Consider the following 13,106-nt stretch of genomic DNA (forward strand, 5'->3'; position numbering starts at 1 on the left):
TAAAATTTTAACAGAATGTAGAATGTAGTTTCAAACGGATACCAATTTTAACATTATACATTCACCTAATGACCTAATTATTTCTCTCTATATAAAGAGATTAGAGTATATTTTTATAATGGTAATGTTTATCAGTAGGAAAAACCTGCATTTACAACCCTTGTTGCAATTGCCGGCCTTCGGTTGTGTCACGTTGTGTTTTGCATGCTGTCGATACCTGCCGCCTGCCTTCAGACCACGTCTTGGGTCTGGATTATTGTTTATTGCCCCTGTATTTTAATAAAATGTTAAAGAAAAAGAGCTTCTTAAAGGTGCCACAAATGGTCGGGGACCTTCAATTCACGGATTTTACGAAAAGGGATAAACGGTTTATAGTTGTTAACAGATAATGATCTGCTCCTTTCACTCGAACACTGTAGTATTTATCCTACGAGGGTCAAATTTAAGAACATAAATTAAATTTTTTTGAGAGAACAAAAAAATCAAATATTTTTTACTCTATTTAATCATTATTTAATATAATTAACTTTTTTTATAAACTAACTAAAACATACTTTTTAGTAAATACGTACATATTTACCATAACCTATTTATAGACATAATACTATAACATAATAACTAAACCTAATGGGGAGTTATAAACGCTTAATTCTGTAATTTGTTATCTTGCAGTTCTTTAATTTTATTTAAACTACATTGCTCTCGTAACACGAGTTATTCGCACTTTTTATTTTCACATATTTTTGGATTGAATACCCATTATGACATTTAAAAAGTTGAAAATATTCGGATGTGGGTAGTAAAAACTAGAATTTAAAACACACTGAAATGATGCGCATGCGTTTTAAGTGCGACACATACTATTTGTATTACTGGCCCTTTCTGGGGAAAACCTAGATTCTTCCAAATAGTTTTCAACTATGAAATCAGTAAAATTCTTTACACGTTTGTCATCCGGGATTTTCACAAATAATTCAACTTCCAACTTTCGTTGATTGTAAAAAATTAACCCAAAAATAATTTTAAAAATTTCCCAGTATCGGAATTTTTGTCATTATATTCAGAAACTGAACCTAAGCTTTGGATTTTGCGATACCAAGCTTGACACATTACAACCGACAACCAGTTATTTTTTATTCAGGCCACAATGCTTTCACAGCATTGTGAATCCCTTTTCAAAATCTATTATGATATTTTTTGTATTCATTTTAAATTTAACGACCTACATTTTTCCTCGATTATGCGAAAAGAATTGAAATAAGTGTCAGTATTTTTATTAGACAAAAAAGCGAAAACTACTGGTACATAAAAACCGTTTTTAATTGCATTTTTTTTAAATGGATTACCCTATCTATAATTACATTTTTTTGTCTTACAAGTAATTTTTTTTTCTTTTTTGGCTTGGACTATGGTTATCAATTGTCCTTGAACTGTCGCCGTTTGAAAACTTGCCTTCTGGACACTTTGAAGGTTGAGAAAATGCAAACCGTTTGACTTAATCAAAACGACTTAAAAATATAACCAAAATGTTATGTTTTTTAAAAATTCGATATTGTTTAAGGTTTCTTACAATGTCAGTATAATATTATTGAACTAAAAAAATAAAGTTAAATAATAAAAACCAATTTTTCTCAAAAAAGTGCAAGAGTCTTGCAGGTTGGTCTTGGTCTTGAGTGGTCTTGCAAGGTTCGGTCTTGGTCTTGTTCTTGCAAGCTTGGTCTTGGTCTTGGTCTTGGTCTTGCTGCAAGACCAAGACCAAGACCGCAAGACCAAGACCAGTCTCGCTCATCACTACCTGGAAACGTGGCTTTTTGAAGACTGAGCATGGGATAGGGAAGTAAAATGTAGCATTGAGTAAGATCGACAAGCTTTCGTAAAATTCAGGAAGATACTGACCTGTTCAGAGTTCGATCTTCAACTGAGACTAAGGTTTACTAAGTGCTACGTATGGTAGAGGCTGCTATATGGCTTAGAAGGCTGGACACTCAAAATGAGGGATATAAACAGATTAGAAGCTTTCGAAATGTGGCTTTATCGCCGTATCCTAACTAAAGATACCATGGACGGCGAAAGTCACAAATGTAGATGTCCTTAAAAGAATCAACCAAGGACGCCAAAACTTTTTAAAACCATCAAGAAAAGGAAAACGGCCTATTTAGGTCTTCTTCTTCTTGTGCCGTCTTTTAATGAAGGTTGGCGATTACTTCTTTAAACACTTCTCTATATTTTGCGACGTGAAATATCTGTTCAACACTGAGGTTAGTCCAATTTCTGATATTCCTCAGCCAAGATTTCTTTTTTATTCCTAAGCTTTTTCTTCACTCTACTCTTCCTTGTATGTAGCAGAGAATATTTATCGTTTCGAAGTACGCGGCCCAGATATGATGTTTTCTTATTTCAATTGCGTTAATAAGCTTTACGCCATGTCCAATTCGTCTTAACACTTCTTATCGTTTGAGACTTTTGCAGCCCAAGAAATTTTCAGAATTTTCAGAAATAATAGGTCCTATCATGCGAAATCAAAAATAGGAGTTCCTCCGACTCATAATCGATTGTAAAATTGAAGGCAAAAGAAGAATTGGACGCAAGAAAATGCCCTGGCTCCGAAACATAAGGCAATAGACAGAAATTAACGACATACAATATCTGATACATATTGCAAGAAACAGAGAGTTATTGGAAAATGTGATCACTAACATCCATTAGTGGATTTGGCATCTGAAGAAGAAGAAACTATATTTTATGTTGTTTAGAAGTTTTACTGTTGTTTATACAAAAATTGTATAATATGTAGAGAGAGATAAGGTAGTGTCGCCAAATAAGGCCAGTGTCTTAATTAGGCCAATTGCAAATATTTTCTTAAATATAGATATTATATATTAGAGGTCACCGCAAATGTCTTTCTCAGTCAAAATCGTGCAAGTCATTCAGTCGGTAGTATCACATAGCAGCGCCAAGTAGACTAGACACGTGTTTGTTACGGTGCGGAAGTTCGTTTATAAATTTTAGGTAAGTTATAAAATTACTAAAATGGTACTTAAGGAATATAAGCCAATTATTTTTTCTTTGTAAAGCGATAGTAAATTAATACTTTTTAAGGAACTGGAACTGTTTTTTCTCTATATTGCCTTTTATTATTTTTTTATGTTAAATAAAAAAAGTAGACAATGTCCTAATAAAGCCAATTGTCATAGATGTGTGTAAATGTGCGACATGTGTGCTTAATGTATTGACAAATTTTTGTTTTTAATATGAATAAAAGTTTCTTTCACTAAATTTTGTATTTGTTCTTTAATTCTTAGGTTTAAAATTTATTATCCGTCTCAATTTGCGTAAAAAATGAAACTGGCCTTATTAAGCTACCAGTTCCTAATAAGGCCAAATATTCCAGATTTATTCAATGTTAAAATTTTATATTTCTTTATTTATTTAGTAAGTATCTTATCCTGAAATTCGATAGCTAAAATGTTAGGCAATACGTATACAAGAGTTTTCCCCCATATTGTTTCTGAATAAAATATTACAGATATTTAAACGTTAAGATGACCTTAATTGGCGACCTTACCTTACAGTAATTAACCACGCCCACACATGTGTGGAATCTTATCTATTACCGATAACTCGGGGGTACTTCGTACTTTACCCGGGTGTCCCCTTTTACCCAACTTTACCCGTAACATATGCAATGTATATTGGCTAGTGTAGTAAATGGTTTGCTTTTAAGATTGAAAGGTCTATTGATGCTTACAGTTGAGTCCACGAGTCTTTACCCGTGCGTCATCATTTAATGCATACGAAATAAGTCGATGATAAGTCGGAAATTGAAATTAACTAAACGCAACAGCAACTGACAGTAAGTAGCTACTGCTCCTATTACGGGTTAAAATTTGAGTTATCAAATACCTATGTGTTTTATCTCGCCAGGTATTAATGACGCACGGGTAAACACTCGTGGACTCAACTGTATTCGTGTTTTTATTTCAGTGATTAAGTTAATTTTAAATAATTAACAGCTTGTAGTTTTATTGAAACTTATTTTTTTTACATAATATTTCATTTAAAACTGGAAACCGGTGTGATATCTTATCATGTCGTAAATTGTTACAACTAATTTAAACAACACATGTGTATGGTATAAAGATCGACTAATGAATTTTTTTACCTAATTAAGTTTAGCTGGTGGGAATAAAAATGTATGAAATGTGCACAAGGATATTTCCTTTAACTTAAATTTGGATCCCACCGGAAAAAACACTAACAATATTCGAACCTTCGTATATTTGGGCGCTCAACCTTTCAAATCTTTGTAAAATCTTCTTCCCTTCTTCTTTTTCTGAACTTATTTTTTTGTAAATAACAAATATAAAAACAGTTCCAATAAGGCTGCCTTGCGGCCAGACTTAATTTCGAAAAGTTCGGGCCGAGCTTTGCTCTGTTTAACTACAGAATAACGATCGGATATGTAAGATCTCTTCTTCTTATTTTTGTGTAGACATAACTGTGTGTTTGGCAAAGTAACTCAAGTGAGATGTGTTTCCATCGTTTTCGTTGTCTTCCCACTGACCCGGAAGAAATATTACAAAAAGTAAGAACGAAAATGGATTCCAAATGGGAGAAAAACAACCTAAAATATGAGATGAAGATGATTTACAACGTATGCTGCACCAATTTAATATAACTGCCAGAAATTTACAGAACCGCCAGAAAAAAACACGCTAATTTCACCAAAAAAGAGAAAATGCATGATTTTAACAGCACATCTTCTAAGGTCGTAATAGGGCTTTTCATTCACAGTCATTTGTTTCGAGCTTCTGTCATGTGTCACATAATATGAATATATCTACGTCATACGTTATTGGTATATACCAATGACACAAACCAAAGACGTATGACGTAGCTATATTAATATTATGTGACACATGACAGAAGCTCGAAACAAATGACAATCGATGAAAAGCCCTATTGAGGCTTGAGGGTAGATAATAAAATAAATGGTGAAGTTTAAATATCTATTGACAAATTCACACCGAGAATGCAGTACGGCTAAGATATGGCAATACATTTCTAATGGGGAATAAACGCACAGGGTTGTCAGTCTTCACCAGTTGTTGATTGCTCTCTCAAGAGCGTCGCACAGGAACTATGGCAACACTAAATGCGCATTTCTATCTTAACCGTACTGCAATCCCAGTGTGAATTTCACATTAGGCATTACCTTGTCTACCTACAAAAAGATGGAAATAGGAATTTGGAACAGTTAATTCCAAAAGAAAATACTCATTGTTAAATAATTTTTAGGGGGGAATTTGAACGGACTACAACGGTTATTTAGAAAGTTAATGTATACCGCGGTTGATTGAACAATAGACAGTGCTTTCTAAATGTTTCCTAAACTAAAATACTTTCTAAAATTAATTTTAATATCTCCTAGAAATTGACAAGAAAGAAATTTTGTATACAATACTATTTGTTCTTAAGAAAAGAAAGTAGGGATATGTGTAGAGAATGCGTGTAATTGGTTAGGAGACAGATGGAAGGAGAATAGAGTGGTGAGTTTCAAATTGATGAGAGAAAAAGGAATTCATTGTGTAATTACCATCCAAAGCAATCAGTCCAGTTTGAAAGTAGTGTATTTGTGAAAAGTGTGTTAATTTGGTTACCGTGGAAGCAGATTCGTGTGAGACGAAAACGAGATCAAGTCGAGAAGTACAAACTTCTTGTGTCCGAAAAGATTCCAGTTTCTGTCAGTAACGAGTAGCAGTATTATATAAACTATGCACCAGGATACCTAACTGAGGGGAAAATCTTTGGATTCTAAAGATTGATATTGTTTTTATCGAGTCAGAGATTTTAATTTGAGGAGAGAATTCGAACGAGTGCTGTTTTTTGAAAGAGATTGAAGGAGAAGGACAGTTTGCAGAATGCGAGGAGCAATTTGTGGGAGAACTAAGGACAACACAATCCGGCAAAAGAAATAAGGACGTCTTCAAAGGTTAGTCAGATTATTTGTGAAAAGAGAGAGTTGTTTTTTATTACATACCATATTTGTTTTTATTGAAAGCCACGTCAACTTAATAGTATTACACCATAAATTATTAATTCATAAATTCATAGAAGATATAAGTAATCTATTTAAAAAGTGGAAATTAAAATTTGTTTTCTTTTTATAGTAATAAGAACAATCTACCGATTCAATTGAATGAATTTAGTTCACAAAAGGAGATAATAGAATTAAAGGTTTTTTTTATGATTAGACATTTTACAACAGAATAAAGTTTAGCATAAATTTGAATTTTTTATATTTATGGTATAGTATATAAATAAATAGTAGTTATAAAATTTATGAGTTTTTGAGTATATTTATTTTCCCTATTTTGTCCTGGATAAAGCAAGCAACGAGAAATACTAGAAGCCACAAAATAAAGGTAATACATTCAATCACGTAGCCCTAAGAATATGATTTTTATTGAAAAATTTTATTAAATTTTCTTGAGTAGCAATTAAAATAATTAATTAATCTATTTAATAATAGGCATCTGAATCTCATAAGAAGGAGAAAATACAGAGCATAATAGTATATCAGTTATAATTATTAGTTTTTTGATTTGAACAATCATTTTTTTTAATCTTTAGTTCTGAATGTGTTAGTATAATAATATAGTTCATTAATTGTTATTATTACCAACATATTACATTAGATTATTGCTTTGATTTTCACCAATGAAAAAAATATTAAAAGTACCTACTTACCGATGAGTAAATGTGTCATCAAAAATGGACTGTAGTAGTTTATTTGCATAAGTACATTCAAACCATCCTCAGTAGGTTTATTATCACATCTTCCTATTCCAACATTATTTATCAATATATCTATTTTTTCTTCCGTTTTCTTTAATTTCTCAACAAAATTCCGAACCGATTTGAAAGACGTAAAGTCTACAAGCTCAAGAACAAAGTTTGAGCTTTTTGTTTTCTGGATAAGAGACTTTTTAACACTTTCAGTTATTATTTTGTCTGCTACTATAACTTTACATCCCCTTGACAGTAGGGATAGCACTATTTCATGTCCGATTCCTACAAAATAAAATATTATGTACATACATAATAATAAAAAAACTGGAACAGACGGGACAAGCTCTTAAGGAAAAAAGTTTAAAACTTGGTAGGACAAAATCAGACTATTTAAAATGTTCATTTAACGGGGTAGACGCATAATCTTGGTCCAATGCTATTTAAAGGTACTCATTTTTTCGAATCCTGAGAAAACTAATAAATATTTTAGAAAAATTTAAACGCAAAATGAAAGATTAAATCCTTACCGAGTGCCAAAAGTCTCTTAGAATAAAGAAAACGTTTATTTTGAATGAAATATTTGAAATTAAAAATCACACTAAATTTTCTCGTATCTTTTTAACCCATGTAACTTATTAAAATAAATATCATAGAAGTTTTCAGGGACCTTTAGCCCTCGGTAACAATGTAATCTTTCATTCTGTGTTTAAATTTTCAAAAATAGGTACTTATTCGTTTTCTCAGGATTCGAAAAAAATGAATGCATTTAAATGACATTCGGTCACGATTTTGCGCCTACCCCCTTAAAGATTGAGTTACTACAAATAAAATGATATCTTTGGATGGTGATATGATTGATAGATTATACATTTATATGTTTATAATTTATATATTTGTACAGTGTCTGCGTAACTTGGAACCATATGGGAAACTTTTTTAATAAAATAAAAAAAGTTATTCTTCATAAACTACTCTGCATAGTCTAAAAGTTAAGATGCAGTTGTCAGATATCAAATTTTATCAACAGTAAACGAGGTATGTCAAAAAATATGAATTTCGCTCAAGAGTAAAGTACCTTTATATTTCACAATATCGAAAATTGATATTAAAAAAAGTTTGTAATTAAAAATTATGTTATAATGCGCAATTATACTCTTCTATTAAAAAAAACAAATTTTGAAAAATTTTCTCAAATTACAGATACCCAACATCATTTTTATTTATAACTCCGTTATTATTAATTTTAATTATTAATTTATAATATATTTTATTTATAAAATATAATATATTTATAATTATAATATATATATATATATATATATATATATATATATATATATATATATATATATATATATATATATATATATATATATATATATATATAGGAGCCAAGAGTACTCTTTTTTCAATATCAAATATATTTCGGTATTGCCTTTATACCATCATCAGTGATTGCTACAAATGTGTTATAAGTGAGTTGCTTTGTGAAATAATTAAAAATGTTATTAAACTTACAAAGTTGAGATTGCGGCTCTATGGTTAAAATTTTTTTGTAAAAAATCTTCCAAAAGGGGAAACATCAAACATGTTAAAATTGTAAAAACACAAGAAAAAACAAAACATTTAAATGAAAAAAACTGTAACAATGCACATTTAAAAAAATAAATTAAGTTTTAAAATCTTTTTTGAATCTTAAGAAACCAAAACATTAGGTAGGTACAACCAGTACTTTTTTTGTACAAAAAAAAACTTGAAATTAAAATGAATTAGCGGTAATCCTAAATGTTATGTTCTATGTTCTATGGTAGAAACAAATGATAGCTGACAATGACATAATGAAATTTTGTTTTGTGGTTTTATTCACCCTAACCTAACCTTACTTTTTTTTCCACTTAAAAAAACATAATTCTCAAATGCAGATATTCGAGATGGAAAGAAATACGAAAAAACCTACAGCCTACAGCTTATATGCTTTTGGTTTATTCATATTCATCAGAAACCATGGTGTTACGATGTAGTTTGTTTGTATTGAATTCTTTATCTAAGTGAAGTAAGTGTGAGTAAATCTCACTTAAGTGGCTGATGTCTGATTTTTTGTTTATAGTTAAATCAGTCTCAGAAATAAAAGCCATTTCAAGAAACAACCTTTTAAAATAATTGTTTTCCACTGCTAGAACTTTAGCATCTGTATAGTTCATTTGGTGATCATTTTCATGGACATGCATGGATAAACTACATCTGTCTGGATATCTTCTGGCATCACTTCTGTGCGACGTGATACGATCTTTCAATCGTCTCGAAGAATGGCCTATGTACTGCAGATTGCAATTTGTGCATGGTATACTATACACTATATTTGACATATTGTCTTTCAAAGTTTTGTCTTTAAGTTTTGAGAAAACTGACTTCATTGTTACAGCTGTTTTTGTAGCAAACTTAAAGTCACCAACAGAATTGAAGATTCGTGTCAGTTTTGGTGTTACATTATGTATGTAAGGTAGTGTATAATATTTGGTGGGCATGGATGTTATGGCTACAGTATCAATTTCTTGATCAACAGTGGTACTGTTTACAGGATCAAGATCATTGATACTGTAATCTTGTGATCAAGAAATTGATACTGTAGCCATAACATCCATGCCCACCAAATATTATACACTACCTTACATACATAATGTAACACCAAAACTGACACGAATCTTCAATTCTGTTGGTGACTTTAAGTTTGCTACAAAAACAGCTGTAACAATGAAGTCAGTTTTCTCAAAACTTAAAGACAAAACTTTGAAAGACAATATGTCAAATATAGTGTATAGTATACCATGCACAAATTGCAATCTGCAGTACATAGGCCATTCTTCGAGACGATTGAAAGATCGTATCACGTCGCACAGAAGTGATGCCAGAAGATATCCAGACAGATGTAGTTTATCCATGCATGTCCATGAAAATGATCACCAAATGAACTATACAGATGCTAAAGTTCTAGCAGTGGAAAACAATTATTTTAAAAGGTTGTTTCTTGAAATGGCTTTTATTTCTGAGACTGATTTAACTATAAACAAAAAATCAGACATCAGCCACTTAAGTGAGATTTACTCACACTTACTTCACTTAGATAAAGAATTCAATACAAACAAACTACATCGTAACACCATGGTTTCTGATGAATATGAATAAACCAAAAGCATATAAGCTGTAGGCTGTAGGTTTTTTCGTATTTCTTTCCATCTCGAATATCTGCATTTGAGAATTATGTTTTTTTAAGTGGAAAAAAAAGTAAGGTTAGGTTAGGGTGAATAAAACCACAAAACAAAATTTCATTATGTCATTGTCAGCTATCATTTGTTTCTACCATAGAACATAGAACATAACATTTAGGATTACCGCTAATTCATTTTAATTTCAAGTTTTTTTTTGTACAAAAAAAGTACTGGTTGTACCTACCTAATGTTTTGGTTTCTTAAGATTCAAAAAAGATTTTAAAACTTAATTTATTTTTTTAAATGTGCATTGTTACAGTTTTTTTCATTTAAATGTTTTGTTTTTTCTTGTGTTTTTACAATTTTAACATGTTTGATGTTTCCCCTTTTGGAAGATTTTTTACAAAAAAATTTTAACCATAGAGCCGCAATCTCAACTTTGTAAGTTTAATAACATTTTTAATTATTTCACAAAGCAACTCACTTATAACACATTTGTAGCAATCACTGATGATGGTATAAAGGCAATACCGAAATATATTTGATATTGAAAAAAAGAGTACTCTTGGCTCCGTTATTTCAGCTGCTTACCCATTAATCCTTTCCATTTGTGTTTAATATTGTTCAGCTGTGATCAAAATTGGATTTATATATATATATATATATATATATATATATATATATATATATATATATATATATATTGATACATGTATCCATGTGACTTCCAAAGTAGATTCTCGTAATACGTTGTTACTTCATATATACCGTTATGACTTCCGATTTCGGAAGTCACAACGTTTTGCCTATATTTTTACGAATTTGGCTACTAGATGGTATCAGAAGGCTTATATTAAAAATTTCGCTGGAAGTCATATCGTATCTAACATACTCATAAGATCAGATTTTAGTTCGACGGTATATCACCAGCGCTAGTGTCGCTCCCGTGCTACTATACAGGCTATGTACACAACGCGTAGCGTCTTCCGTATACCACACCGCTCGGTGTGACTTCCGTTTTTTGGCAACCCTGTGTAACGGTTTCCAGACATTTATCTGTTGTAGATTCGCAGTCCTAATCGTACTTAGTGTTTTGTGTGCCTTTTGTTTTTAAACATGAATAATAGCAGATCTGCTTTACTTTTAAAGTTAGCCTTAAATGAAGGTACAATAAGTGATTATATATCTCTATAATTATATATTTTCTGTACTTATTTTAATCTATAATATTTACTTACCTATTTACTTATATAAATTCATTTTTCTCGTGTTTTTGTTTACTTCCTTTTTTACAATGAACTTCTAATTTAATCTACACTCACCGGCACGAAAAACGGGCACCCCAAAAAAATGGGTAATTTTTGATGTCTCGTATCTCCCAAACCTGTTGTCCGATTTAAGTAATTTTTTTTAATATGTTATAGCCTTATTCTTTAACAAAATAGCTATGATAATATTGTTGATAGACAGGTAAATTTTCATTGTATACCGGGTGTACCAATCAAACTGGGTTTTTTTTCTCAATTTTCACAACACCCTGTGGAATATTCTAGCCTTTATAAAATATTTAAATCAAAGCCTAACTATAGCTCCAGGTTTTATTAACATTCTGTTTTTTTATTCATTCGCTTACGTTGGATAATAAAAAGTTAAGGACTTTAACAACTAGCCATGTTCTTTATCGATACAGGTGTTTCTAAATATAAGTGCGACAAACTTTAAGGGGTAATTTCTGCATGAAAAAATAATGATCGTTTGGCAAAAGAATTTTATATTTGCAAGCATTTGCGGACATAGCTTTATCAAGTAAACGATCATTATTTTTTCATGCAGAATTACCCCTTAAAGTTTGTCGCACTTATTTAGAAACACCATGTATTGATAAAGAACATGTTTAGTTGTTAAAGTCCCTAACTTTTTTATTATCCAACATAAGCGAATGAATAACAAACAGAACGTTAAGAAAACCTGGGGCTATAGTTGGGTTTTAATTTCAATATTGTATAAAGGCTAGAATATTCCACAGGGTGTTGTGAAAATTGAAAAAAAAACCAGATTGATTGGTACGCCCAGTATACAATGATAATTTACCTGTCTAGAAACAATGTTATTACAGCGATATAGTTAAAGAATAAGGCTATAGCACAGGGGTGGGCAAAAGCCGGCCCGCGGGCCGGGTCCGGCCCTTTCGCTTACTTTGTCCGGCCCGTTGAAAAACCCCGCAAGTACCTAATCTTTTTAATCCCTTTTATGTGATTTTGTTGAAATCAACAGTAATAGTTTGCATAGTGTTCACATAAATTATTAAATATATAAATAATAGAGAGTATTATAATTACGAACAGCCTTAGCTAACTATATTTTTAAAAACTGTTTAATTGTAACTATTTACTTTAAATTTCTTTTAAAATATAGGGAAATCCCCGGAGATTCATAATTGTTTATTCGGTATTAATAATCGTATTTAACTCTCAAGGTCTCAAGACAAGCACTCGGTGTTTGGGTATCTATTTCAACCATATCACTGACAGTTTATGATCTAAATACCTCAGCACTTTGGTCCCAATAATATGATTCTTTATTTATTAAATCTGAATTAAGTATGGTTGTTTGGAATACCTACTTCAGCATAAAATTCATTGTTACCGATTTTTGCCGAAGTTTTACAACTACTTCGAAAGACGCGTATAAGTTTATTTTGATTTAGCACTGGTCGTATTTCCTATTACTCCTCATATTTCTTTTGATACAGTGTGTGTTATTTTGCAAATATATAATAAATTGAAAAAGTGGAGGACATTTTGTAAGTAAAATTTGAAAACATTGTTTTTATTTTATTGTATTAAAATATTTATTTGTAAGCATTTGCAAAATGATACAATCTAAAAAAAGAAAAGTTGATTTGGAATGCAGAAATTTTAATGAAGCATGGACAGAAAAATACCTTTTTACGAACATTGGTAAGAAAGCAATTTGTTTAGTTTGCCATTAAACCATTGCTGTTTTCAAGGAATATAATTTAAAGAGGCATTTTACATCAAAACATCCAAAATATGCATCGTTTTCTTTAGAAGAACTTAAAAATGCTGCAGACAACTTAGCAAAAAA

The 13,106-nt window shown here is 30.9% G+C and overlaps 1 protein-coding gene across 1 annotated transcript in view; it reads right to left on the minus strand.

The window, feature by feature from the left end:
• LOC114331312 (retinol dehydrogenase 13-like) overlaps positions 1 to 13,106 on the minus strand; it is a 39,451-nt gene that overhangs the window by 20,178 nt on the left and 6,167 nt on the right. The window contains exon 2 of the mRNA XM_028280841.2: positions 6,751 to 7,074. Coding sequence (XP_028136642.2) covers positions 6,751 to 7,074 — 324 coding nt within the window. The remainder of the gene's footprint in view (positions 1 to 6,750; positions 7,075 to 13,106) is intronic.

Source organism: Diabrotica virgifera, chromosome 1, assembly GCF_917563875.1.
Source record: "Diabrotica virgifera virgifera chromosome 1, PGI_DIABVI_V3a".
NCBI classification, from domain to species: Eukaryota; Metazoa; Arthropoda; class Insecta; order Coleoptera; family Chrysomelidae; genus Diabrotica; species Diabrotica virgifera.